Below are 27,811 nucleotides of genomic sequence, written 5' to 3' on the forward strand. Positions count from 1 at the left end.
ATCAGAGGATAATGTGATGGGAGAATCTCTTGTCCTGATTCTAAATAATGAGATGTAACCTGCTCTGGAATTTCAATTTACACTTTCATTGTCATGTATTCTATCTCTCTGTGATCTGGGTTTCTATCTTTCTTGATGGCTGTGTGGTCGCACAATTAGATATTAGTTCAGCTCAGATTTATTGGAGAATTTAAGACAAATGACCATTTGCTAAAGTCATCATTTCTCCCTTCAGCTTTGCTTTTTCCCCATATCTCCATGATGACTTGGAGACAATTCAAGTGCAGTTCTGTCAACAGGAGAGAACTCTCCATTTTACTGGCCATGGTAACAAAGACACAGCAGTGATTTAAAATCTCCATTCAGAAATGGTGAACAGCAGACCCCCCACTAACTGAGGGAAGTGCATATGAGCACAGTGTAGTTCAGTTATTTAAATCAATATTGTCTCAGATGGCTATGTTGGCAGGAGAAGCTCTCCTGCTGTTGTAGCGCTATCTACACAGGGGATTAGAGCTGTGTAACTACGTTGTTCAGCTGTGTTGATTTTTCACACCCCTGAGCAATAATTATACCGATAAATGTCTGTAGTGAAGACCAGACAGTTTTCTCTTGTGTTTTATGCATTTACATCACTTCTCCCTTACCTCCTACTTCTTGGAAAGATTTAAAATGTGAAAAGAGAGGTATTTTTCCTCATGATGCAAACATTCCCACATAGGAGATGCCTTCCACCAACACGCATGGCAGAAGAACCAGAGATATATGAACTCTCAGAAGTGTTGAGACAAACCACAACTTGAGCCATGGTTCAGTTGTTGGCAATGGGGATTAAAAGAAAACTAACATATACGACAAGGATTTGTGATCTTTGAATATATTACTGTTACTAGTGAAAATGAAATTATAGGTGAAGTTATTGGTTAAAGAGTAAGACACTAATTGTTTGATAATCTGAATTATTTTGGAAAACTGAAAGTTGTCTTGTTTTTTTTCTTTTTTTAGTCATACAGGAAATGATGGCTAATCTTCAAAAGTTAATGTGATTTAATTTACCCCCTGTAGTGTAAGGAGTTCTGGTAGAAAACCTCACTCCAAAGGTTGGGGTGGGAGAATAGGTGTTAGCGTGTAGAAGAGAATATTGGGCCCGTATAGATTTTATTTTTTTGTAAATTTCAAATAGAGCATATTTTACTGAACTTCAAAGTCAATTTCTATTAAAGGAAAACTACTCGAGGAGACAATGTGTATAAGTTTTTACCCTGTAAACGGGTCGACTGACCCCTGCGGCGCCTCCTGCTGGTTACTCTGGGAATTAGCTTTGTTCAGCACCGGAGCGCTCTCTGCAGGCTGGTGATCCACCTGTTCTCAGGCCCCCGTGTCCCTCCCTGGACCTGGTGCCCCTTTTCTCCGGGGTGCTGCCCCCTGGCAGTAACCCCTTTTCGCTCTGGGCTTCCCCTTTTGTCTCAGGGAACCCCCACCCTCTATCCCTACCTTGCCTCAGTATGTGGCTACTGTCAGTCATTGTCTAGCCTCACACCCTGGGGCAGACTGCAGTATCAGCCTACTCATCATTGGCAGGGTTGGGTTTGGACCTGCTGCTTTGGCCTACCCTGGGCTGCCCTCTGCAACCCCCAGTACCCGTTGGCCTTGTGCTAGGCTGCAGCCTGGGGCTTTCCTGGCTAGAGCTCCTCAGCTCCTCAGCCTTTCCCCGGCCCTGCTTCACCCTAGGTACTTATCTCAGCTCCTAAGCAGCCAGGCCCATCTCCCTCTGAAGGCAGAGAGAGACTGTGCTTCTGGCTTCCCTGGCCGCCTTATAAGGCCCTGGGCTCAGTTTGGGGCGTGGCCCCAGCTGCAGCCACTTCCCCAATCAGCCCAGCCTAAAGGCGGCTTTCTCCAGCCTCGGCCCCTTCCCAGGGCTATTTTTAACCCCTTCAGGGCTGGAGCAGGGGTCCACCCTGCTACATACCCACTTACACTGTAAGGGTCACTGACTTCCCCACTTCTCTAATTTGCAAAGGAAAGGCCTGACATCTGTCATAGGATGTGTCCAGCAGGTAGGAAAGCTGCAGTTGTCAACCATCAATACCAAGGAAAAGGCTGAAGTCCACTGCCTTTCATATCAAAAAGCCCTCTAAAGGCTGGTCTACACTGAAAAGCTATGTTGACAGGGGTGTGAAAAATCCACTCCTCTGAGAGAAGTAGTTCATGTGACCTGAGCCCCAGTGTAGCCAGTGTTAGGTTGTCAGAAGAATATTTCCAGTGTTTGAAGGGTAGACACAGCTTTAGACAGGTTGATCCCCTCTGGGAAGCGAGTCATGACATCAATTCCAATTTTGACCCATCTCCCTGTAGGTGAGAGAGCTGCTAGTATGGAGGGCTGAGCCAGGTATCCAATCACCTGGTTCAACTGAGGGAAAAGCTCTTAGTACCCATCAGTCCAAAGACTGAGGGAAATGGAGCGTTCCAACCATTGTCATTTTAGTATTTTATTGTTCCTCTCTCTGTTTTTTGTGCTGGCCTTTCTGTTCTATCAGAGTGTGGCTGTATAGCTCAGTGTATGTGTGATAAATGCTCTTTGGTGCCAGTTGGCAAAGAGGTCAAAGTAATTCACAAGAAACTCCTGTCTCAGACCCGACAAACTCATCCCACCTAATGCACTGATTTTTATGATATTTATCCAGGAAGCATAACAGTGAGATCTGTACTGAAACCTTGTAAATTATTGTTACTCCTGATCACTTCAAGAGGTGGGTATGAGTCCTATTGAAGGAGTAATGTAAGTATATGGAACATTATGGCCATATAATATTGTCATGACAGTGAGTCACCCCAATCACAGGTCTTGTTGGGGACGGCCCATTCAAGTGGGAGGGAATTGTCACCCGTCCCTTGCTAGCCAGTTATGCGATGTATTGCTGCATTGTCAGCCTTTGCACCAGCCCAGAAAAGCCAATGGAAAACTATCAACGACAAATTATAGACATCGAAACCCTGTGGAAGTGAAAAGGACAATATGACAATGAGGAAATGGTCCTTCCTGTGAATATACACAAAAGACTGGTTCAGTTTATGACAGGGTGGAGAGAAACACTCTGGGTCCATTCACCAAGGAGATCACTAATGACCAGTGGTGCTTCAAGAAAGGCAGAGGCCTGGCTCCTAGGGACTAGCAATCACTGCAATAGACTGTCACCTCACACGTCAGTTTATTTAGATAGGGAAGGGAGCTATTAAAGTGTAGGTTGCATTTTGTGATTTTGTTTTGTTGGTAATGGTTGGTTTCCATCACTCACATTTGTTTCTTTTTAAAACTCTGTCCCGTGGTAAAGAAATTTTTGTTTGTTCGATAACTGTGCTCAAGTGCTGTGTGTGATACCAGTAAAACTGGTAACCTGGGATGTACCATTGCTTTGGGCAGAGAGGATCTGGGATTTTTCTGAGCCCTGGTCTAACCTAGGGGAGGGGATCGATCTAAGTTATGCAACTTCAGCTACATGAATAACATAGCTGAAGTCGATATACTTAGATCGACTTACTGTGGTGTCTTCGTCGCGGTGAGTCGACTGCTCCAGCTCCCCCGTAGACTCTGCCTGCGCCTCTCACTGAGCTGGAGTACAGTCGAGGGGAGAGCACTCGGGGATCAATTTAGTGCATCTACACTAGATGCGATATATCGACCCCCGCTGGATCGATCGTTGCCCGCCGATTCGGCAGGTAGTATAGACATACCCCGAGTATCTGGTGATCGAAGCTAGACCCCAGAGGGGGACACATTGAAGGAACTCAGGGGTTAAGGTGTCTCTATTGTCAACTGTCAGGGCTGCTGTGGAGGAGGGTGCTTGAGTGCCTGACAGGCTGGTGAGCTTGGTCGCTAACATCCAGCTGCCAAAAGTCCTTAGTAGTGGCAGGTGGCAACAAGGAGACTCACAGCCCTCAGCACCCTTAGAATGGTCACAATGTGCATCTATGTTGATCCACCTGTCAGATCCACACAGGGAAAGCTCCCTATAGCATAGCTCCCTCACTCAAAATAGCCATCCATCCCACCATCAACCTCAGCCTAGACCAATCCACACAAGCGGTCCATTTCCTAGACACTACTGTGCTAATAAACGATGGTCACATAAATACCACCCTATACCGGAAACCCACTGACCGCTATACTTACTTACATGCCTCCAGCTTCCATCCCGGACACACCACACGATCCATTGTCTACAGCCAAGCTCTAAGATACAACCGTATTTGCTCCAATCCCTCGGACAGAGATAAACACCTACAAGATCTCTATCAAGCATTCTTAAACCTACAATACCCACCTGCTGAAGTGAAAAAACAGATTGACAGAGCCAGAAGAGTACCCAGAAGCCACCTACTACAGGACAGGCCTAAAAAAGAAAATAACAGAACACCACTAGCCATCACCTACAGCCCCCAACTAAAACCTCTCCAGCGCATCATCAAAGATTTACAACCTATCCTTAAAGATGATCCTTCACTCTCACAGATCTTGGGAGACAGGCCAGTCCTTGCTTATAGACAGCCTCCCAACCTGAAGCAAATACTCACCAGCAACCGCACACCATGCAACATAAACACTAACCCAGGAACCTATCCTTGCAATAAAGCCCGATGCCAGCTCTGTCCACATATCCATTCAAGTGACACCATCACAGGACCTAATCACATCAGACACACCATCAGGGGCTCGTACACCTGCACATCTACCAACGTGATATATGCCATCATGTGCCAGCAATGCCCCTCTGCCATGTACATTGGCCAAACCGGACAGTCTCTACGCAAAAGAATAAATGGACACAAATCTGACATCAGGAATCATAACATTCAAAAACCAGTGGGAGAACACTTCAACCTTCCTAACCACTCAGTGACAGACTTGAAGGTAGCAATTTTGCAACAAAAAAACTTCAAAAACAGACTCCAAAGAGAGACTGCTGAACTTGAATTAATATGCAAACTAGATACCATTAACTGTGGTCTAAATAAAGACTGGGAATGGTTGGGTCATTACACCAATTGAATCTATTTCCCTATGTTAAGTTCTCCTCACACCTTCTATGGGCCATCTTAATTATCACTTCAAAAAGTTTTTTTTTTTTTTCCTCCTGCTAACGATAGCTCATCTCAATTGATTAGACTCTGCCTGTTGGTATGCATACTTCCACCTTTTCATGTTCTCTGTATGTATAAATATCTCCTGTCTGTGTGTTCCATTCTATGCATCCGAAGAAGTGAGCTGTAGCTCACGAAAGCTCATGCTAAAATAAATTTGTTAGTCTTTAAGGTGCCACAAGTACTCCTGTTTTTTTTGCGGATACAGACTAACACGGCTGCTACTCTGAAACCTGTCAAAATAGCCCTAAAACTCTGCCCTATGAAATCATGGAACATGTGCTCTTCGCTCTGTGAAAGCATGTAAAGAATCCAAACACAGGAGAGTTTGGGCCTGTCATAAACAGATAGTTAAGGGTTAATGTCTCTTTTACCTGTAAAGGGTTAAGAAGCTCACTAAACCTGGCTGACACCTGACCAGAGGACCAGACCAGATACTTTCAAATCTTGGTGGTGGGAAGTCTTTTGTTTGTGCTCTTTGTTTTGTTGTTGTTCGCTCTTGGGACTAAGAGGGACCAGACGTCCATCCAGGCTCTCCAAATCTTTCTGAATCAGTCTCTCATGTTTCAAACTTGTAAGTAATTAGCCAGGCAAGGCGTGTTAGTCTTGTCTTTGTTTTCTCAACTTGTAAATGTCCCTTTTTTTTGCTGAAAGGAGTTTACCTCTGCTTGCTGTAACTTTGAATCTAAGGCTAGAGGGGGTTTCCTCTGGACTATATGAATCTAAGTACCCTGTAAAGTATTTTCCATCCTGATTTTACAGAGATGATTTTTGCCTTTCTTTCTTTAATTAAAAGCTTTATTTTTTAAGAACCTGCTTGATTTTTCCTTGTTTTAAGATCCAAGGGGATTGGGTCTGGACTCACCAGGGATTGGTGGAGGAAAAGGAGGGGGGGGGATGGTTAATTTCTCCTTGTTTTAAGATCCAAGGGGTTTGGATCTGTGTTCACCAGGGAATTGGTGAAGCCTCTCAAGGCTGCCAAGGAAGGGGAAAGTTTGGGGGAAACAGAGTGCCCCAGGCACTGAAATTCTGGGTGGTGGCAGCGATACCAGATCTAAGCTAGTAATTAGGCGTAGAAGTGTCCATGCAGGTCCCCCACATTTGTACCCTAAAGTTCAAAGTGGGGGGGGAAAACCTTCACAGGGTGAGCAGCGGTGTGAATTATTTTTTTCTCTCCTTTCTAGCTGCTTAGAAAGCTGCCTGAGGGCAGAGGTGTTAAGTTTTTTAACAAGGGTCTTTGTTAAGAGGAGGCTTCAAGCTGTGAGCAAGCAGACAGCAAAAGGAATTTACAAGCTGAATTGTTTTCTTTCTTTCTACCTCTTGGGTATAGCTAGTGTGATAGACCCAGGCCAGGTGGGTATGGCAGAAGGCAGATATACTGGCCACTGGATTAACAGTTTTCTGTTCCCTGACTGACCAGAGCAGGGGCTGCACCAGGCTAATGAGAACACCTGACTCTAATTAAGCTGTAAAGAGTCAGGTGAGGCCATTCAGTTAATGTGACCACCTGACTCTAATTAAGGCCCTGCTGATACTATACAAAGGGCTCACTCCAGTCAGGCAGGGGATCCAGGGAGCCAGAGGAGAGGAAGTGCGGCTGAAGGGCTGGTTACTGAAGACACCCTCAAACCATCGTTAAGGGAGCCCTAAGGTCAGGGTGAAGAAGGGAGAAGCAGGAGAGCTGTGGGGAAGTGGCCCAGGGAAATGTAGCAACTCTGGCAGTGAACAACTGCTACCATTAGGGTCCCTGGGCTGGAACCCGGAGTAGAGGGCGGGCCCGGGTTCCCCCCAACCCACCACTACAGGAACATCTCCTGGAAGGGGAAGTCAGGTCCCTGTCAGGACAGGAGGCTGAACAGAGACTGGGGGAGTTCTCTCACCAACCTCCTTGCAGGCCTATGATGAAAAGGGCTCAGTAGACTGTAACCCTGGCCCTAGAGAGAGAAGGGCTACGTGGAGGGTCACAGTGAGCCACTGAGGCAGCATAAACCGCCTAGAAGCGCAGGACCCACCGGAGCAGGGTCAGAGCTCTGCCACACTAGTTAGAAAATCTCTGTTAACCAAGCAGCCCTGAGCTGAGTGCATCCCAGTCAGTGAGCTGCAGAGGGGTGTGGCCAGCACAAGAAAGCAGAAAAATGAGTACCAAGGAAGCAGTTAAACAGGAACTGACTAGACTGGACACAGAAGAGAAAGCCAAAGAAGCTGACCACAAAAGAGCTATGGAGATGAAACAAAAAGAGATGGAGATGGGAGAAAAAGAGATGGAAGAGAGAGAAAGCATGAACTGGACTTAGCAAAGGCTAAGCAGGATGGACCAGCCAACCCTAACAACCCTTCTCCAGGTACTGTTTCCCATCCCAGAAAATTTCCCACCTACAAGGCAGGTGATGATACTGAGGCCGCCTTGGAAAATTTTGAAAGGGCCTGCCTTGGGTACAGCATCTCTGCAGACCAGTACATGATAGGGCTGAGGCCACAGCTCAGTGGACCCTTAGCAGAGATGGCAGCTGAAATGCCTAAGGAACACATGAACGATTATAATCTTTTTCAAACCAAGGCCAGAATCAGAATGGGGCTAACACCTGAGCATGCCCGTCGGCGGTTCAGAGCCCTAAGGTGGAAACCAGATGTGTCATTTACCCAACACGCCTACCGCATTGGAAAGAATTGGGAGGCCTGGATATCAGGAGCAAATGCTAAAAATCTGGAAGAGCTGGCCTTCCTAATGCAAATGGAGCAGTTCTTAGAGGGTGTTCCTGAGGAAACAGAAAGGTACATCCTAGATGGGAAGCCCAAAACTGTAACCGAGGCAGGGGAGATTGGAGCCAGATGGGTGGAAGTGGTAGAAAAGAAAAAAAACTACTAGCAAGGGGAGCGAATATCAGTGGGGGCAAACCGAAAATAAACCCTATCACCGGAGGCAACCCAAGACCCCACCCACAACCCAAGGAAAGCCCCAGACACCCTATTGTCCCACCTCACCAGTCTCCAGCAACTCATCTCAGCCTAATGACCAGTCAGCTGGGCGATGTGTTAAATGTAATGAACTGGGACATATAAAGGCCAACTGCCCCAAGAACCCCAACCAAGTACAGTTCGTTACACCACCACCACACCAAAGATCCCCAGGCCCAGATGCCTCTCAAATACCCTCGGAGCGAAGGGAAACCTTGAGAGTGGGCGGGAAGAAGGTTATCGCGTGGAGCGACACCGAGGCACAAGTGTCAGCTATCCACCAATCCTTAGTGAACCCCAAATTCATCAACCTAGAGGCCCAAGTGACAATTCACCCATTCATGTCAAAATCTTTAAACTTGCCTGCAGCTGAATTGCCTGTCCAGTGATGTCAGGAATGTGGACTTTTGCAGTCTATGACAATTATCCCATCCCCATGCTACTGGGGGAAGTCTTGGCCAACCAGGTGAAGCTGGCCAAGAGGTGGAATGGTCATACGCGGCCAGGCCAAGCAAGCTTCCACTCCCACCCCTGTTCCTGAGCCGTCCACAAGGGCCCCGTCTGTGTTACCAGAGACCCAGACAGAGGCGGTGGAACTGGATCCCCTACCAACGACTGCAACAGCCATCGTGCATCCAGTCCCAGAACCGGAACTGGAAAAGCAACCAGCACCAGAACCATTGCCAGCACTGACGCCAGCGCTTGCAAACCCATCTACAACTCCAGTGCCAGAGGGCACCAGTGGGCATGAACTGACAGAAACAGCAGACCACCCTACCTAAGAGGCTGAGCCAGAGCCTGAAATATCGCAAAATGCACCTGCGGACAGCGGTTCACAATCAACGAAAACAACCCCATCACCTACATCACTTCCAGAGGGACCAAGCCCAAGTCCACAGTCTAAGAAGGAACTGGTGTCTCCAGCCTCAAGAGAACAGTTCCAAGCTGAGCAGGAAGCAGATGACAGCCTCAAGAAAGCTTGGGCGGTGGCACAGAGCACCCCACCGCCTCTCAGGTCTTCTAACTGATCCCGTTTTGTCGTAGAACAAGGACTTTTATACAAGGAGACTCTTTCTGGTGGACACCAGGAAGACTGACATCCTCAAAAACAGTTGGTAGTTCCAACTAAGTACCGGGTAAAGCTCTTAAACTTTGCCCATGATCATCCCAGTGGCCATTCTGGGGTGAACAGAACCAAAGACAGGTTGGGGAAGTCCTTCCACTGGGAGGGAATGGGCAAGGATGTTGCTAATTATGTCCGGTCTTGTGAGGTGTGCCAAAGAGTGGGAAAGCCCCAAGACCAGGTCAAAGCCCCTCTCCAGCCACTCCCCATAATTGAGGTCCCATTTCAGCGAGTAGCTGTGGATATTCTGGGTCCTTTCCCAAAAAAGACCCCCAGAGGAAAGCAGTACATACTGACTTTCATGGATTTTGCTACCTGATGGCTGGAAGCAGTAGCTCTAAGCAACACCAAGACTAAAACTGTGTGCCGGGCCTTAGCAGACATTTTTGCCAGGGTAGGTTGGCCCTCCGACATCCTTACACATTCGGGAACTAATTTCCTGGCAGAGACCATGAAAAATCTGTGGGAAGCACATGGGGTGAATCACTTGGTTCTTCTTCGAGTGATTGCTCATATCCATTCCAGTTAGGTGTGCGTGTGCCGCATGCACGTTTGTCGGAAGATTTTACCCTAGCAACCCCAGTGGGTCGGCTGAGCGCCCCCTGGAGTGGTGCCATAACGGCACCGCATATTTACCTCAGCCGACCTACCCGACCCTCAGTTCCTTCTTACCGCCCGTGTCGGTCGTTGGAACAGTGGAGTGCAGCTTGCCTGACCTCCGCTTCCCTAGCTTCCTCATAGTTCTTTCTCTAAAAATTGTACATAGTTGTTATCTTAGTCTTAGGTTTTCTTGGTTTTGGTAGTTTTTAGTCAGTTTAGTGTTAGATAGTTAGCGGGTTCAGGGATTAGCCCCCACCCGCACCCGGGACCGGAGCACATGCCCGGCTCCCCGGGTTTCAAGCCGTGTTCGGCCTGCCGCAGGCCTATGCCTACAGGGGATCCTCATAGCTCCTGCTTAAAGTGCCTGGGAGAGTCGCACTTGTCTTCTAAGTGCCCGATTTGCAAGGCTTTCAAGCCTCGCACAAAGAGGGAAAGAGACATTAGGCTTAAACAACTCCTCATGGAGGCAGCCTTAACCCCTCCAGCTCCAGCACCGCCCGCCGCCCCTCTAGACTCTCGCAGTCCCGCCACGGCGCCAGGCCACTCTTCAGTGCAGCAACCAAGAGTGCCATCGGCACTGAAATGCGCCCAGGGACGTGCTCTCTCGCCAAAGGCAAAGAAAGGGAAGGCCGCTGCCTCTTCGGCACCGCCTGCTCCCAAGCACCAGAGCGCGGATCGCCCGGCACCAAAACCTGCCGCGGCACCGGCTCCTCCGGCGCAGACACTTCTGCTGGCACCGTTGACTCCGGTCGCCCAGAGGCCGTCGAGTCCGGCACCTGTGACCTCCCCGGCTCCGGCCGCGGTTGAGATCCAACTGCCGTCGACTCCGGAGACCTTCGCAGCGGCGCGGGACCTTATTGCGTTGACAGACCCGGCTGTGCTTCCGCCCCCGGCGCCGCCGGTGCGGGCGCCCCGTTCCATGGGCAAGCCGTCAATGCTCAAGCCGCCTGCCGGCACTGAGTCCAACCGGCACCGATCCCGCTCCCGGTCTCACCAGCGCTCACGGTCCCGACGCCGATCTCACTCCGGGCGCCGCTCGCAGTCCTGGCACCGCTCGACTACGCGGCACCGGTCCGACTCGCAGCACAGGTCTTTCTCCCGATCTCCGACTCGTCGCTCCCGGCACCGTTCCGGATCGCGGTACCGCTACGGCCGCCGCTACTCACGAACCCGCTCCCCGCACCGAGCATGGAGATCCCGGTTGACCTCCCGGCACCGCGCCGGTCAGAGGTCCCGTTCTCGCTCCCGCTCTCGCTGTTGGGATGCCTCCCGGCACCGGTCGACGCAGAGGCGGGAAACGCGATCCATAGGCACTTCGGCACAGGGGTTATCCGCTCCTCCCTGGCCCTCCAGGCACGCATCAGCCTCTTCACATGCCGACAGCTATTACATCGGCGAACATGACCCTCAGGTCCCTTCAGGAGTCTTCCAGCAATCCCACTATGCGGACCAGGACCCTCATCACTGGGGTTATTGGACCCCTTGGGCCTACCACCAAGCCCAAGGTGCTCCTGTGCCTACCACGCGCACCGTACCACACGAGCCGCGCATCCCAGAGGCTACGATAAGCCGCCCCCAGTTGACACTGAGGTACCATCATTCGTAGAGGAAGGTAATCAGCCTGCCCAGGAACCTCTGGAGCAGGAACCTTCCCAGACGCTGAGCGGGATACCATCATGCCCGGGATTTCTTCTTCCTCCTCCATCCCGGATGAGGTGGTGGCGGGGTCGTCGTCTGCAGGTCCCCCGCCTATTGACTTACGGGCACACCAAGAGCTTCTTCGCAGGGTGGCCTTGCGAATGGACCTACAGGCTGAGGAGGTATCGGAAGTGGACGACCCGATAGTGACCATTTTGTCAGCGGACGCCCCAACCTGCATCACCCTCCCTTTCATTAAGACTATCCAGGCGACTGCTGATAGCTTATGGCAGACTCCGTCCTCTATTGCGCCCACAGCCAGGGGGGTGGAACGCAAGTACATGGTCCCTTCCAAGGGATATGAGCATTTGTATGTGCACCCTATCCCCTCGTCGTTGGTGGTCCAATCTGTCAACGATAAAGAGTGCCATGGCCAGCAAGGCCCAGCTCCTAAATCAAAGGAAGCCAGGAGAATGGACTTGCTTGGTCGCACGGTCTACTCTGCTGGTGCCCTGCAGATCCGAGTGGCCAACCAGCAGGCCTTGCTGAGCCGTTACGGGCATGACACTTGGGCTGAGGTAGAGAAGTACAAAGAGGTCCTACCTCAGGACTCAAGACAGGAGTTCGCAGCCTTCGTAGAGGAAGGTAAAAAGGTAGCGCGCACTTCGTTACAAGCCTCCTTGGACGCAGCTGTCGGGGGCACGTACTATAGCCTTGGGCGTTACCATGCGCCGGATCTCTTGGCTCCAGAGTTCAACGCTTCCCCCTGAAGTACAGTACACCATTCAGGACCTTCCTTTTGACTCTAAGGCTTGTTCTCTGAAAAGGCGGACTCCAGGCTCCAGAACCTAAAGGACAATAGAGTCATTATCCGTACTTTGGGGATGCATACCCCTGTAACCCAGAGGCGTCCGTTCCACCCTCAGCTTAACCGGCCTTACTATATGCCTCGCTACAGACAGGACTCTGGTCGGCGACAGGGTCGCGGAGGACATAGACGGCAACCTGGCCACTAACCGTCCCAAGGGCGGGCCCCTTCTAAACCAGCGGGGCCTAAACCGTCCTTTTGAAGATGCGCCCGGGGACGGCATACCAGATCTTTCTCCAGATCCCTCCCTGCCTTTTTCTAACCGTTTTTCCCATTTCCTCCCGGCGTGGGCCCAGCTGACCACCGATGCCTGGGTCCTAAGCACTGTGGAACGTGGTTACCAACTCCAATTCGTTTCACCCCCACCTTCCCACCCTCCTTCCCGGTCCCTCTTCAGGGACCCCTCTCACGAGCAACTCCTCTTACAAGAGGTGCACTCGCTCCTCGCTATCGGAGCAGTAGAGAGAGTTCCGGAGAGGGAGAGGGGCAAGGGGTTTTATTCCCGTTATTTTTTGATCCCCAAGTCCAAAGGGGGCCTCCAACCCATCCTCGACCTGCGAGACCTCAACAAATACATGCTGAAGTTGAAGTTCCGCATGGTATCTCTGGGGACCATTATCCCTACATTGGATCCGGGAGACTGGTATGCCGCCCTCGATATGAAGGACGCTTATTTTCATATCGCCATCTTTCCACCACACAGGCGTTTCCTCCGATTTACAATCACTCACCTTCACTTCCAGTTTGTGGTCCTCCCCTTCGGCCTATCCACGGCCCCAAGGGTGTTTACGAAGTGCATGGCCGTTGTCGCTGCCCACCTCCGTCGGCGTGGCATCTGTGTTTTTCCCTACCTAGACGACTGGCTCATCGGGGGGACTCACAGACCACAGTCCAGCAACATGTCACAGTGATCAAAGACTTGTTCACACGTCTGGGCCTGGTTCTCAACGTAGAAAAGTCCACCTTAGTACCAACTCAGAGGTTGGACTTTATTGGCGCGACCCTGGACTCATCACTAGCCAGAGCCTACCTTCCTCAGCTATGATTCCAGGCCCTTACACAGCTAATTCGCGCCCTTCAGACCTCTCGTATGTCCTCGGCCCGCGCTTGTCTCCGCCTCCTCGGTCACATGGTGGCTTGCATGCACGTAATTCCGTTTGCCAGGCTCCGCCTCCGCCCCCTCCAGCTGTGGCTCAACTCGCTATACCGTCCGCACAAGGACCCTCTGGATACCCTGCTCACCATTCCAACGAGCGTCCTTCAATCCCTGAACTGGTGGCTGGCCCTATCACTCGTATGTGCAGGGGTCCCATTCCATCCTCCTCAACCTTCCCTTTCCCTGATGACGGACGCCTCATCCCTCGGATGGGGGGGCTCATCTCGGCCATCTTCGTACTCAGGGCCTTTGGTCGGTGCAGGAGTTGAACCTGCACATCAACGTGAGGGAGCTGCGTGCAGTGCGCCTGGCATGCCAGACGTTCCAAGCTCGCCTCCGCGGCCGTTGTGTCTCAGTCTTTACGGACAACACAACGGCCATGTACTGTATCAACAAGCAAGGCGGGATCCGCTCTCCCCACCTCTGCCACGAGGCGATGCTACTGGGGGAATTCTGCATAGCCCACTCGATACATCTGGTGGCGTCGTTCCTGCCCGGCATCAAGAACACTGTCGCGGATCGCCTGAGCAGATCCTTTCTCTGCCACGAGTGGTCGCTGAGAGCGGACATCGCTCATGCCATTTTCCAACAGTGGGGATTTCCCCATGTAGACCTGTTTGCATCCCGATCAAACCGCAAATGCCAATAGTTTTGCTCCTTTCAAAGCCTGTCACTGGGCTCTCTGTCGGACGCGTTTCTCCTTCCATGGACTCGTCATCTGTTCTACGCCTTTCCCCCGTTCCCCCTCATACACAGAGTCCTGCTGAAGCTCCGACGGGACAAAGCACATCTCATCTTAATTGCGCCAGCGTGGCCCAGACAACACTGGTTCAACACGCTGCTCCGTCTGTCAGTAGCCAGCCCAATTCCTCTGCCGCTTCACCCGGATCTTACAACCCAAGATCACGGCACTCTCCGTCACCCAGACCTGACGGCCCTCCACCTCACGGCGTGGCTCCTGAGTGGCTAGACCAGTCGGAATTGCGCTGCTCTGCCCCCGTGCAGCATGTTTTATTGAGCAGCAGAAAGCCTTCCACTCGATCTACCTACTTGGCCAAGTGGAAGCGCTTCACTTGCTGGGCTCAAGCGCGCGACACTATTCCTTCAGAGCTTCCACTTCTGATGGTCCTTGACTATCTCTGGTCACTAAAACAGCAAGGTCTTGCACTGTCCTCTATAAAGGTGCACTTAGCAGCCATCTCCGCTTTTCACCCCGGTGAGGGGGGATATACACTGTTCTCTCATCCGTTGACTAACCGTTTCAGAAAGGGCCTTCACCGTCTCTACCCCCAGGTGCGCCATCCGACTCCTACCTGGGACCTCAATCTGGTCCTCAACAGGCTCATGTTCCCACCCTTTGAGCCGTTAGCCACCTGTTCCTTGCTGTACCTGTCATGGAAGACCGTTTTACTGGTGGCTATCACATCAGCCAGACGGGTCTCTGAGCTCAGAGCGCTCACGGTGGACCCACCGTACACCATTTTTCATAAGGACAAGGTGCAGCTACGTCCGCATCCAGCGTTCCTCCCGAAGATAGTGTCCGCGTTCCACAATAACCAAGACATCTTCCTTCCGGTCTTCTTTCCAAAACCTCACGCATCCTCGCGAGAGCAACGACTTCACTCCCTGGATGTTCGTAGGGCGTTGGCTTTCTATGTTGATCGGACAAGACCGTTCCGCAAATCCTCTCAACTCTTTGTGGCAATTGCTGACCGAATGCGAGGTCTTCCTGTCTCGTCGCAGCGAATCTCCTCATGGCTCACAGAGTGCATACGCACCTGTTATAACTTGGCGAATGTCCCTTTGGGCCATCTCACCGCCCACTCTACCAGGGCCCAGGCGTCTTCCGCTGCCTTTCTGGCACACGTACCGATACAAGAAATATGCCGAGCAGCGACCTGGTCGTCGGTTCATACTTTCGCCTCTCACTATGCTCTGGTCCAACAGTTGAGAGACGACGCAGCCTTTGGCTCTGCAGTCCTGCATTCCGCCATGTCTCACTCCGACCCCTCCGCCTAGGTAAGGCTTGGGAATCACCTAACTGGAATGGATATGAGCAATCACTCGAAGAAGAAAAAACGGTTACTTACCTTTGTAACTGTTGTTCTTCGAGATGTGTTGCTCATATCCATTCCACACCCACCTTCCTTCCCCACTGTCGGAGTAGCCGGCAAGAAGGAACTGAGGGTCGGGTGGGTCGGCTGAGGTATATATGTGGTGCCGTTATGGCCCCACTCCAAGGGGCGCTCAGCCGACCCACTGGGGTTGCTAGGGTAAAATCTTCCGACGAACGTGCACGCGGCGCGCGCACACCTAACTGGAATGGATATGAGCAACACATCTCGAAGAACAACAGTTACAAAGGTAAGTAACCATGTTTTCTGCGGTGTTGGAATCTCCCTGCTCACGTTTTAAGCGAACAAAAGATGGGTGCTGGCATTCTGAGACCCTCAAAATCCTGCCCTGGGGGCCAGACAGTTAAGCAACCAGCATCCACAACCTCTACCATGATAGCATCCTGTCTGGCAACAACTCACTTATCAATAGCTGGGGTCTGAAATCCTCATTTCTTTGTTGTTCTATCACTGTAGTCTCCACTTTCCTATTGCTTGTCTGTATAATCTCTGTCTGGTTCTGTGATTGTTTCTGTCTGCTGTATAATTAATTTGTTGGGTGTAAAGCAATTCAGGTGGTGGGGTATAACTGGTTAGATAATCATGTTACAATATGTTGGGATTGGTTAGTTACATTTCAGTAAAATGATTGGTTAAGGTATAGCTAAGCAGAACTCCAGTTTTACTATATAGTATGCAGTCAATCAGGAAGTAAGGGGGGGAATGGGAATGGGGGTAGGGGAATTGGAGTTATGTTTTGCTAAGGTGGGGAATAGGAAGAGGGAATGGGAACAGGGACACAGACAAGCCTCTGTGGTGTGAGAGCTGGGAAGGGCGATACCGAGGAAGGAAATTGGAATCATTGCTTGCTGGAAGTTTACCCCAATAAACATTGAATTGTTTGCACCTCTTGAACTGCGGGTATTGCTGCTCTCAGGTCATGCGAGAAGGACCAGGGAATGGGAGCGTGATGGGATAAACCCTCTAAGAACTACGTCTTTCAGGATGTGAAAAACTCTGGAATCAGTATAATTAAGCTGACCTAAGCCATGGTTAGATAGTGCTAAATGAAAGGAAAGATTGTTCTGTCAATGTAGCTATTACAGGGATGGAAAACCCCTCCACTCACTGTAGCAACTGTCTACTCCACAGTGCTGTAGCAGTGTCACAGCAACATTTTAAGTGTAGACAGCCTCAGAGTGAGACCAGGTCTGGCTCTGTGGATGCTCAGGCACTACAACAAGAGCAGTGACAATACACTAATGCTTCCGTGATTGGCAGGATTCAAACTTGCCTGGGGAGACCCCAGTGGATTTCTAGTCGATCACCTTTACCACTTGGCCACAACTACTTGGTGTATAGGTGCTTCACTACACAATGATTCTGTTCTCACTGAATTGTCACTTCCAATTGCTCAGACCAGCTCCCCCAGCACACTCCTGACTGTGCATTAGTGTAGGTGTGTCCATGGCTGAACAACAAGAGTTTCTGCCCATTTCCCTTCCGGCTGGAGCATGATTAGAGTGTGTTTGTGGGTAACGACATTGCTATAGATTGTTGTTCATTCCCCACACTGACAATTCAGACCGTCCCGTTCCTATTCGAATCTCCACCAGATCATGCCAATAGCCGGAGTCAGGATTTCTCTTGGGCACTGAAATGTTTCAGGGGGTTGGTGCATGAACTCAGCCTTGCATCCATCCCTGATGTTTCATGGACTAACAACAGCAACGTAAAGAAAGAGCTGATCCAATATCTCACTGTCAGAGGTGAAGGTGGCCTCGTCCCGTCTGCATGATCATTGCCATTGCAGGAGAGAAGGTTTCAATGGAATCGAATGCCCTGGCTCAGACAAGAGACACAGGGAGGTTTTGCTGTTCATGGATCTGTGCAAGGGAAATTGTGTCTCTGTGTGAAATTGAGGAGGGAAATGAAACGTCCACATGGTGGCCCAATGCCCTAAGGAATGTGGGCGATGGACTCCGGCAGGGAAATGATTTCACAGGATCAAGGTATTGCCCTGATTAAAAGCTATGGCTAAAAGGCAGCCTCTGTTGTTAGTACCTGAACTTGGGTAGGGATGCCCGAGTGCGTATCAAGTCCATTGCCGTAACCAGGGGTAGTCGATTATTTTATCAAGATTCAAATTTCTTGGTCAAGGTATAGTCAATGTATAGACGCCAGAGAAAATAAGACACTGATGATGATAAGAATATAGAAATATTTTGCAGTCACTATGGGCATAACTATGATAATTGTTTTGTGTTTCACTCTTTATATATGGCACCACTTTCCTTCCCTTTAGACTTCTAGTTTACCAAGGGTAAAACTAAACATCTCTTCAGAGACCAGGGAGTGTTTGTGTTCATTCCTGCTAGCTACACAGGGATTTGATGTAGCTGCTTTCAGTCGCCCGGCTCTGCCGGGATAAGTAACATTTCAGGCTGTCACTGAACTGAAGGAGGGAGATCATTTTTTGACAGGTTACGCCTCCTCTTAAAGGTGTTTGTCTGGCAGTCTTGGTTCCCAGGTCTCTCCTGAGGGAAGAAAGTTTCTGTGCAAAATACCAAACCTTTTAACAGAGCGGAGGGAAAGGCAACGGCCACATGATGAGGCCAATATGTACCACAACATGATTCTTTTATGTGGGATGACTCTGAACACTGATTGATCTGCACTCTCTTGTGTTTGAAGAGATGTTTAGTTTTGCACTTGGGAACCTATAAGCCTGAAGCAATGTTATGGATAGTGACACTGCGATTGAAGGGTTATTTAAGGTTGTAAAAATTGTTAAAAACACTGAGCTTAAACGTGAACTGCCTGTTATTAAAGGCTGGTTTCCCCACGTCGGTTCCATAACCTCTGCTAGAAAGGCCCTGGGTTCTCTCCTGCCTCGGTGGGAACTCGAGGGAATCGTCCCCTGCTGCCCTTGGCTCCAGGCTGATTTTTCTGGGGAGGGGGCGTGGAATTGATTTGTTTGCTGTGGGGAAGGGAGCCAGGCCAGTTCTCAGGAAACGAGAACTCCCAGCATCTGCCCAGCCCAGGCTGCTGCCCTGTCCCAGCCTCTGTTCCCCTGGGGGCCCTGCATGTTTGACTCTAGAGCAGGCCGGGAGCAGCAGCTGAGGCAGAGGACACCTGGGCTGGGCAGATAGGAGGGAGTTTAGCAAGTGGAAATGGTAAAACCGCAGTGAAGTATTACCTTGGACTCGACGGCATTTCTCCATTGGTCTGTCTGCTTTGGGGCAGGGACAATGACACGTCCTGCTGCATTCGTCATTTCAAAGGGTGGTTTAGGATTTTCATTCTCAGACACGGTGCACAAAGCAGGACTCAACCCAGGGTGCAAATGAAATGAGCCACTCACAGGTTCTGGCAGCCACAATTAGCATTTGGTGCGAGAGCTCAGACCTGCCCCTGTCCCAGAGGGAGGGGGGGTATCTACAAGGGGCTTGGACCACTGATCTATCAGCGCCTAACTCCCAAACTTTCAGTAACTCTATCACCAGTGCCCGTGAGTGTAATTTAAACCATGAGAAAAACCACACTAGGCTAGACCAAAGGCCCATCTCACTCTGAATCTTGTCCTCTGACAGTAGCCAATGCCAGGTGCCCCAAAAGCCACCACGGGAAGTGGAACCCAGGATCACCTGTTTACAAGGCAGGTGCTTTAGCCAGCTAAGCCACGGTGTCTGCCCACACCTGACTCCCTGCCATCTCCACCAGGCCCTGACAAGCTTTCCTTGTGTTTGGATTCTGCAAAGCAGAGGAGCAGGTGACGTTTTCCTTGCAAGCTGTGTGTGAGAGTGAATCTTTGGCCAGGTCTGCACTACAAAGTTGTTTCAGCAGAAATATATTGCTCAGGTGTGTGAAGAACACACAACGCTCCCTCGGTTGGCAGCTTGGTGTGGCTGGTGTACACACTGCAATGCCACGTCTGGTGGTAAAACTGCCCTGTTTTGGTGACAAAATAAAACCACTTCGATAAGAGGCCTAGAGCTTTTTGCAGCAAACTTAAAGTGACAGAGTGCCAGTGTAGATGCTGCTGGTCATTAAATCACCATAACTGGTCTCCGCCAGTATCCCACAATGCCCGCCGTGAACTCACCTGCCCTGCATTCCTGCTACAGAGGCTGGGTCCCTCCCCTTTCATAGCTCCAGGAAGTTCTGACAGCTGAGCCTGCTGCTCTGCTCTGGCAGCCAGGAGCAAATCACTGCCATGGAATGCTGCTCTCCGGCCCTGCGAACACAGAGCAGGGGGCGGGAACTTCCATACGTGGGGGGGCCACCGGCATCCGAACTGTGACACCCCATGACGCCCCTTCCCTCGAGGAGGCTCTTACCTTCCAAACAGGGACGGCTGTTTTCTAGTAAAATCACTAACAGGGAAGGAGAAAACTCGAAAGAGGTTCCTCCTGGTGCTCACGTCCGTGAACCCGAATACTCTCTCAGTCCTCAAAGAGAGACCTGGAGAAGGAGACTTGCTGCAGCAAAGCCACAGGGGTCTCTGAGGTTTCCCTGGCCCCTCGCCCCTGTCCTGCCTGGCTGATGTCAGCATCTCTCTGTGAGGTCACCACCTCCCCCCCCACCTTTGACCTTTGAGGTCCTGCAAAAGGCCTTTGTGATGTCACTGCCACACCCCTCCCTTGCTGTGCCAATGTCCTGCCCCTGGCCAGGCACTGTGGAGGTTTGAGCTACTCCCTGTGGATCACCCCACTCAAGGAGCGTTCGTTCTAGGCAGCAAGCCGGCTAGACAGGGAAACATCAGACGCTGCTCCCAATGATGCACTCAGTTTTTCAGAAATTAGTCGACTTTATGGCCAGAAGAGACCATTAGAGCATCTAATCTGACCCCCTGCATATCACAGGCCTCCTGTATGACACAAGAGCTACTTTTGGAGCAAAGACATTCCAGAAAGGCATCTAGTCTTCATTAAATGACATCAGGAGATGGAGAATCCACCACTTTCCCTGGTAGCTTGTTCCTGTGGTGAATCATCCTCGCTGTTGAATATTTGTGCCTTAGTTGTAATATGAATTTGTCTCTTTTCACCTTCCAGCTACTGGGTCTTGTTATGCCTTTCTCTGCTATTTTAAAGAGTCCTTTAATACCCAATCTTTTCTCTCCATTAAGGCACTTCAACACTTCAGTGAAGTCACCTTTCAATCTTCTTTTGATAAGCTAAACAGGTTGAGCTCTTTCAATAGCTCACTAGAAGGCATTTTCCTCCAGACCTCACAACATTTGATGGCTCTTTGCTGCCCCAGCTCCAATTTCACAACATCTTTTTCAAATGAGGACACCAAAGTTGAAGGCAGTATTCCAGTATCAGTCTCACTGATGCCGTGTCACCTCCTGTGACGTTATTGACATAATCTGTAACTGTATAGATCACCGTTGCGACCGCTGTTCTATATTTGCAGCCAATATTGTAGAAAGGTGTTGTGCAATGGGTCTATGGAGAGGTTCTGATTGGTTGATTATAATTATGCTATCTCTAGATGTGTATCATTTTTTTAGTTGACGTTATGAATATTGGCTCTATGCTGCCTGTATTTCAAACTTGTGCTCTGCTTCTGGTGTCAGTTCTGTCTAGCCTGCTTGATGGCCCATTAAAGACCATCAGCTCTACAATTGACCCACTGAGAGAAGGCAGATACGCCTTGTGACTCAGCAAGGTAGCAGGGACCTGCCTATGGAGAGAACTCTAAGGTTTTTCTATGCCACGTGCTGGATAGAGTGTCCTTGGGACAAAGAAAGCAAAGACAACATGGCAAGAGACTATAAAAGGCTGATACCTCATCTCCATCTTGTCTTCAATCCTGCTTCATACCTCTGGAGGGACTTTGCTACAAACTGAAGCTCTGTACAAATGACTGAATGACCCATCCCAGCTTTGAATAGACTCCAGAGACTTGATTTGAATCTGCAGTTTATTCCATCACTGTTACAAGCCTGAACCAAGAACTTTGCCATTACTGTATGTGAAGGGTTCAAATCCATGTGCATTTTATATAACAATCTGGTCTATGGATTGTGCCAGTTCTTTTCCAGACCCAAAGTCCAGAGTATGGTCAAGGACCAGAGGCCTAGCAAATAGTGACCAGCTAAGAGAAAGCTGGGGTAAACAGAAAGCCTTGCTTGCTAAGATAGGCCTGGTCAGCAAATTGCCAGGTGTTGGAACTTAGAACTAAATGATTGTGTCTTATTCAGAATTGCAGACTGAACAAAGAATCCCTATTCCTATTGTGTTTGTTTCTTCTCTAGGGAGACATTCTTCCCACAGATCCAACCTTGAGTTTATGAAAAGTTGGCACGTCAGTATAAGATATGGCATCCTTCCACCTCCCTTCCAAGGGACCAATGCCTGCCTTAAGACACACAGAAAACAATCTTTATTGCCATATACTTTCACTCTTTCTTTGCTTTAACCCCTAGGAATGTACCTGTTGGACAATCAAAGGAGTTGCTCCATTCCTATGGATTCCAAATCAGAATTCAACATATATATTTTATACTAATAACATTTTAGCAAAGTATTAATGAAATGTTAACTTGCTAACTTGAGACCATGGGTGGAGACATTATCTAATCTGTTAATCATTGGCTAATGTGCTTATCCTGTCTTGCAAAACCTGTCCAGGGGTGTGGAACTGCCTAGCCTGTCACTTTCCCCCGCCCGTGGAAAATCTATATATTCTATTGTAATTAATTAATTAACAGTGTCTCTGAGCCTAATAAGCCCACTCCGCCAGTACTGTGTGTAATAAAGTCCTCTTCTTGACCTCTACACGGTGTAGATTTATGTCCTTCACAGACACCTGCTGAATAAAGAGGAGATTCAGCATCCAGCTTGGCTGAATGTGTCTCCTCTCCCCACAGCTTGGTGATCTTTTGAGGAAATGGAGAAGACTGCCTTTGCCTAGCTGTACATCGCTTGCAAAAGAAACAGGTCTTTTTGGTGACAAGTGTTGAAAGGAGCCATTAGACAAATGTGGAGACAGGAAAAATGTCCCCCAATTGAACTGGCATCTGTGGATGCTGAAGCCGCAACACAGAGCGCTAAACACTATATGAGAACGGGTGGTGTCAGAAGAGTCTCTACCAAAGCCTTTTCCCACCAGCAGGAACTCCTGGTAGCGTGATGGCTGCAGGCAGTGGAGAACTCCATTTTGGCATCTCTTTTGTGGTGAACATCTGCAGTGGCTATTAAAAGGTCTCTAGACAGTGATCTTTGGGAAGAGCTGGCTGAAGAACCTTCCTACTAACCAGGAGAGCCTGGCTTGGCCTGCCAGTTCTTCCTTGCCGAACCTAGTGTGTCTGTTGGCTCCTTTTTTTGTATCTCTTTTCAGAAAAAGAAAAGATCTGTCAGCAGAATCCTTCTAAGTGCTTGTTCAAGACAGAGAGCCTTCCTTGCAACTAAGTATTGGTGCCATGGGGCATGCCTCACTGCAGCACCTCCTGCTGACCATCCTAGCAATTAGCTCTGGTTCACCGGTGCGCCTTCATCTAGTAGCGTCTGGCCGCCATCTGTTCTATCATTAGGACCCATGTTGCTCTCAGGACTTCAGTGTCCTCTTATGGACACAGCCCTCTGGCTGTGCCCCACTTAGTTCTCTCCCCCCTGCTGGGTGGGGGGGGTGTCCTCTACCCAGACACTTGCCTCAGTGGCCAGCTGCAGTCCAGGGTGTAGCCACCTGTGTCAGTGGCTACTGAGGCAAAAGGTGTGAACCTCCAACCCTGCCATCTGTTTCCCTGGACCATTTCCCAACAGACCTAGAACCTTCCTCCACCTTTGTATAGGGCCTTAGTCTGGCAGTAGTCAGCCAGGAGGTCACTCATGCACCCGTTACCCCAGCACTACTCTGATCATGGTGCCCTCCCTGCTCCTGCCTTCCTTCATAGCAGCCAACCCTCCCTCCTCAAACTCCAAGGAGTGACTAACTCTTGCTGTGCTGAGCAGCTCTTTATATATGGGCTGCTCCAGCAAGCCTTCTCCTGATTGGCTCTTCCAATAAGCCCTTTCTTGATAGGCTGGGTTCTGCACAGCCTCTTCAAGGCTGCCTTCATCTTTCTCCTGCTTGTTTGGGGCAGACAGCCCACCACACGTGGAAAGTGGCAAATGAGAAGTCTGGAGCTGAAGGAAAGGTTACCATGACTCAGAACTGAGCCGAGGTTACTGCGACTGAAATACAGATCACTAACCATTATATGATCACAGTGACTGGTGGGAGAGGCACATGTTAGAAGCCCTCTGTCTACTCAGCTGTGGCTTTCTGTGCACAGAGAGCCAGACACCTTAAGGTCTGCAAGTCTTGAGGGAAATGGGGAATGTCTGTACTTTAGAATTTGCGGGTGTTGACTTGAACCATCAAATGAAACAGTTGCAAATACCTTCTTCAGGCAGGCACCATGGCTAAAGCATCCATTTAGTAAACAGGAGATCCTGGGTTCAACTCCCAGTGGTGTCTTGGTGTATGGTTTTTGTCTCCTCTGCTCACATTTTCCTGTGTCTTCCTAGGAAACAGAAGAGGCCTCCCTTGGTATCCAAGTCATTGCTTGCTAAGGAAAAGGCTTCTTTGGAGAGAAGCATTGGAAACAATCAAATCACAAACCTGGAGTTGATGAAAACGCTGCTATGACTGGCATTGGCATGGAGGTTGCTTCAACTGCAATTGCTGCAACACGAGAGCCTGCGCCACACATCCTTGTGATTCCCTGGAGATGTTCACACGCAGATGTCATGTCACCTTTCTTTTGATTGTCATTGATGAAAAATGGAGCGGTTGGGAGAAAAGTCCCAGAGAGTCGCACCGTGGCTAAGCTGGGTGATTCACCTGCCAGGTAAAGTGGAGGTTAGGGATGCAGCTCCCAGTAGTGCCTTAACAAATGTGTCTGCTCTTCCCACCTTTTGGTGAATCTTTTGCGGAAACAGAGAAGACTGCCTCTGCCTTGCAATGCAAATGCTTGCAAAAGAAACCAGTTGTTTTTTCTGACAAGTGTCAGAAGAAATGTGGAGACAAGGAAAAGGTCATCGTAACTCAACTTGCATCCATGGCTCTTGAGGCCATAACACAGAGGACTAAGTACTGTACGACCACAGCAAAATCTAAACATTACACCTTATTACACTAGGCAGTAGTTAGGTCAAGCAATTTTCTCATCCTACTGGATGTTACCCTCCTTAATACATAGAATTCCCCCTAAAACCTGGATTACTGTCCTCAGATGACCTTCATTTTCTCAGGATTCCTGCTGCTTCCAGCATAGGTGGGGGAGGAGAAAGGCAAAAACATGATGCCACAGTCTCCTATTTTATATCCTTAGTTCAAGTGTCTAGAAGACACTTGCCCAGACGTGTCCGGGTGGGCTCTGCTGAGTCACTAGGTTGGGGAATCCTCCTGGTGTGGTCTTGTGCAACTGAGTCATAGACTTGAGCAGTCCCCACTGTGTTGTGTTTGGGCATCTGTCACTGAATTGGAAATCCCTTAATTACAATTCCTCTGCTGATTCATGGCTTTTGAACACCCTCCTCGGCAGGGGTCACTAACAAAATTATAGCCTATTTCAGTGACAACCATACAGCAAAATGCATAACTTCACACACCCTCATGCTATACATATTTGGACAGAATAACCGATTTCAGCAGATCATGACTTTTCATATAACACATGGAATGGTTTGTAGGACATATCACAGCCATATATGAATGATGACTATGTGAGCTACAGGGAGCTATTTTGAAGTACATCATATCACAAAAGCCTCTAGAGACTGGCCTTTGGGAAGAGCTGACTGAAGAGCCCTCTGAGTAACTGAGAGATCCAGGCTTGGCCCTGCCAGTTTGTGCTTGCGAACTAAACTTCTCCGTTGGGCTCCCTTTTTTGTGTCTCTTTCACAGAAACAGAGCAGAAGTTCTTGGCCAATCCTTGAAAGTGCTTGTTCAAGACACAGAGAGCCTCTGTGCTGGGGCAGGGGTAGGGGTGCAGGAGGTGGTCGGGGGTGGAGGTGCTTACCTCGGGCAGCACAGCTCCCAAAGTGACTGGCACACACTCCCCTCCGGCAGTGGCTCCTAGGCAGTGGGATACGGGGGCCGGTCAGCTGTGGCGTTTGCACTCAGGGCTGCAGGGATATGCCGGCCACTTCCAGGAGCAGTGTAGCAGGGAGGGAGGGGGCAGAGTGGGCAGGGAGCCGCCTTAGCGCTGCTGGCACATCTCCGTGTGTCACTTGGGGAGGCATCAGGTCTCTGTGGGCTGCCTGGGGCAGGGGCAGTGGCCAAGGGGGCTTGGGCCACCCCTTTGCCTCCTCTCTCCAGGCTCCCAGCCCATCTTGCCGGCCGACAGGGATTTTAGGGTGCAGCAGCGCAGGGAGCAGGAAGGGCGAACCACAGCGGCTGCCTGCCCCACATGCAGGAAAATGGCTTGACCTGCTGGCCCCATGGACTAAGGCATCAGGCCTCCAGCTTGCCCCATTTGACCCAATGGGTTGATCTTGTGGCCAGAATTATTTGCAGTCAGGATTTCCCCCAACAGTGCCCCACAGGGGTCCAGGGTCAGCTCCAGCACAGGCCACACAGAAAGGCTTAATGCTCGAGCTGCAGCACATGCTGGGCAGGCTTAAGGCCGGGCTCCCCATGGCAGGAGAGAAGAAGAAGACTCGGCCCCTGGAGGGGCAGGCTGGGGCTTCCTGGATCCCATTTGCTCACAGCCAGTGCCCTGCCCCCACTCCCATGTCATCAATGGCGCCCCCAGGTCAGCCAGAATGGAGCAACGGTTTTCACTCCACCAAGTCCACTTATGGCTTACAGGCAACTCCCAACCCCCCCACAGCCCACCATGTCAGCCAGAAAGGAGCCCACTCAGCCTCGCCATTGCTGCTTTTCCTTCCCCCCAGAACCCTGCTTCTCCTGGGCTGCAAGGAGCCATCCCTGGGAAGCCAAGAGGCAGGCACAGGATTCTGCCTCCCAGCAGCCAACCGCACCTCCATAGGTTTGCAGAACGAATGGTGATGCTCTACTAACCCCACTTAGCCGCAATGATGTGCTTACTTTCTGCCCTGCCTTCCTCAGCTCGACTTTCCTCTTTTCCCCCATTCCTGCCTCACTTCCTCCTTTGGCAAGTCACGCAGAGGAGGCCAGCAGGAAGAGCCGGCCTCCACCGGCCAACCTCCAACAGCAGAGGAGGCCAAGCCACAAGCTTCCAAAAGGTGACACGCCGCACTCCTCTAGGTTCTCCAGCCTGACGCCAAGGTGCTTTCTCCACTGCTGTCAGCACCCTCTGTCATGCGGGGGTTGGAGTTATCCCAGGGACAGGCCAATAGGAGAAGGAGGAGCGTCTTCCTGAACAGCAAGGGGATCTGGGAAAAGGAAGCCAGCCTGTTTCTGAACCAGAGACATTTTACATGTTAGGTAAATGTGATAACTACTACACTACAGAAACTCCATCTGCTTGGCTGTTCCTCACCCTGTCACAGACCGATGGACAAACCTGGAGAAAGTGGTGACAGCCCTTCAATAGGTCAGCTGGCAGAGCAGAGGACTGGAGCGGGCACTCAGGAAGTCGTCCTTACGTCGCCCTTGTGACTCCAGCTTGAGGGAGAGCTTCTTTTTCTTCCCCTTGCTGACAAAGAGCAAGAGAAGAATGAAAGGTCAGGTGGGCCAACTCGGTGCAGAAGCCCATGCTGCCTTTTTCTGCTGCATAGCCTGAAATGAGGGACTCGTGGCAGTTAAAGGAACTGCTGCACTATCAGAAAACATCCCACCCGTGCAGAAAGGGGGATAGAAGAGCCTGTTAGTCTAGCACACTCCCAACTGAACTACTTCAGCAGCTGCTCGGTTTCTTTTTGGCCTCCTGCTTTTCTGTCTGGGATGTTGTTGTCAGCTACGGCACAGAAAAAGGACGTCATTGTGTGACAAAGTGGGACTGTTCGTACTGGGGGCTGGGTACAGATCCTAAGTATCTAGCAGCAAAAGGCCATGCAACCAAATGCCTGACACTCTGTCTCCTAGCAACGGATGGCCGGGCCCCTCCCTGCAAAGGTGCATCTAAAGGTGTTGGAGACAAAGGGGTCAGGTGACCTCCTGGCCCGGGAAAGAAGCGGAGGAGAGAGGAGGGGCCGGAGGGGGTGGGGCAGACTGGAGTTGGCTGGGGATAGAGGGGAAGCAGGGAGAAAGGGCTCTGATCCCCGAGGGGGGCTGGGAGGCCCCAAAATGGACCTAAC

General features: G+C 50.3%; 1 protein-coding gene across 1 annotated transcript in view; it reads left to right on the forward strand.

Annotated features, from left to right (window-relative positions):
* The window catches only part of LOC123352276 (zinc finger protein 850-like), a 296,363-nt gene that overhangs the window by 2,843 nt on the left and 265,709 nt on the right, over window positions 1-27,811 (forward strand). Inside the window, exon 2 of the mRNA XM_044992138.1 lies at window positions 19,071-19,083. Coding sequence (XP_044848073.1) covers window positions 19,071-19,083 — 13 coding nt within the window. The remainder of the gene's footprint in view (window positions 1-19,070; window positions 19,084-27,811) is intronic.

The sequence above is a fragment of the Mauremys mutica genome, chromosome 18 (genome assembly GCF_020497125.1).
Source record: "Mauremys mutica isolate MM-2020 ecotype Southern chromosome 18, ASM2049712v1, whole genome shotgun sequence".
NCBI lineage: Eukaryota > Metazoa > Chordata > Testudines > Geoemydidae > Mauremys > Mauremys mutica.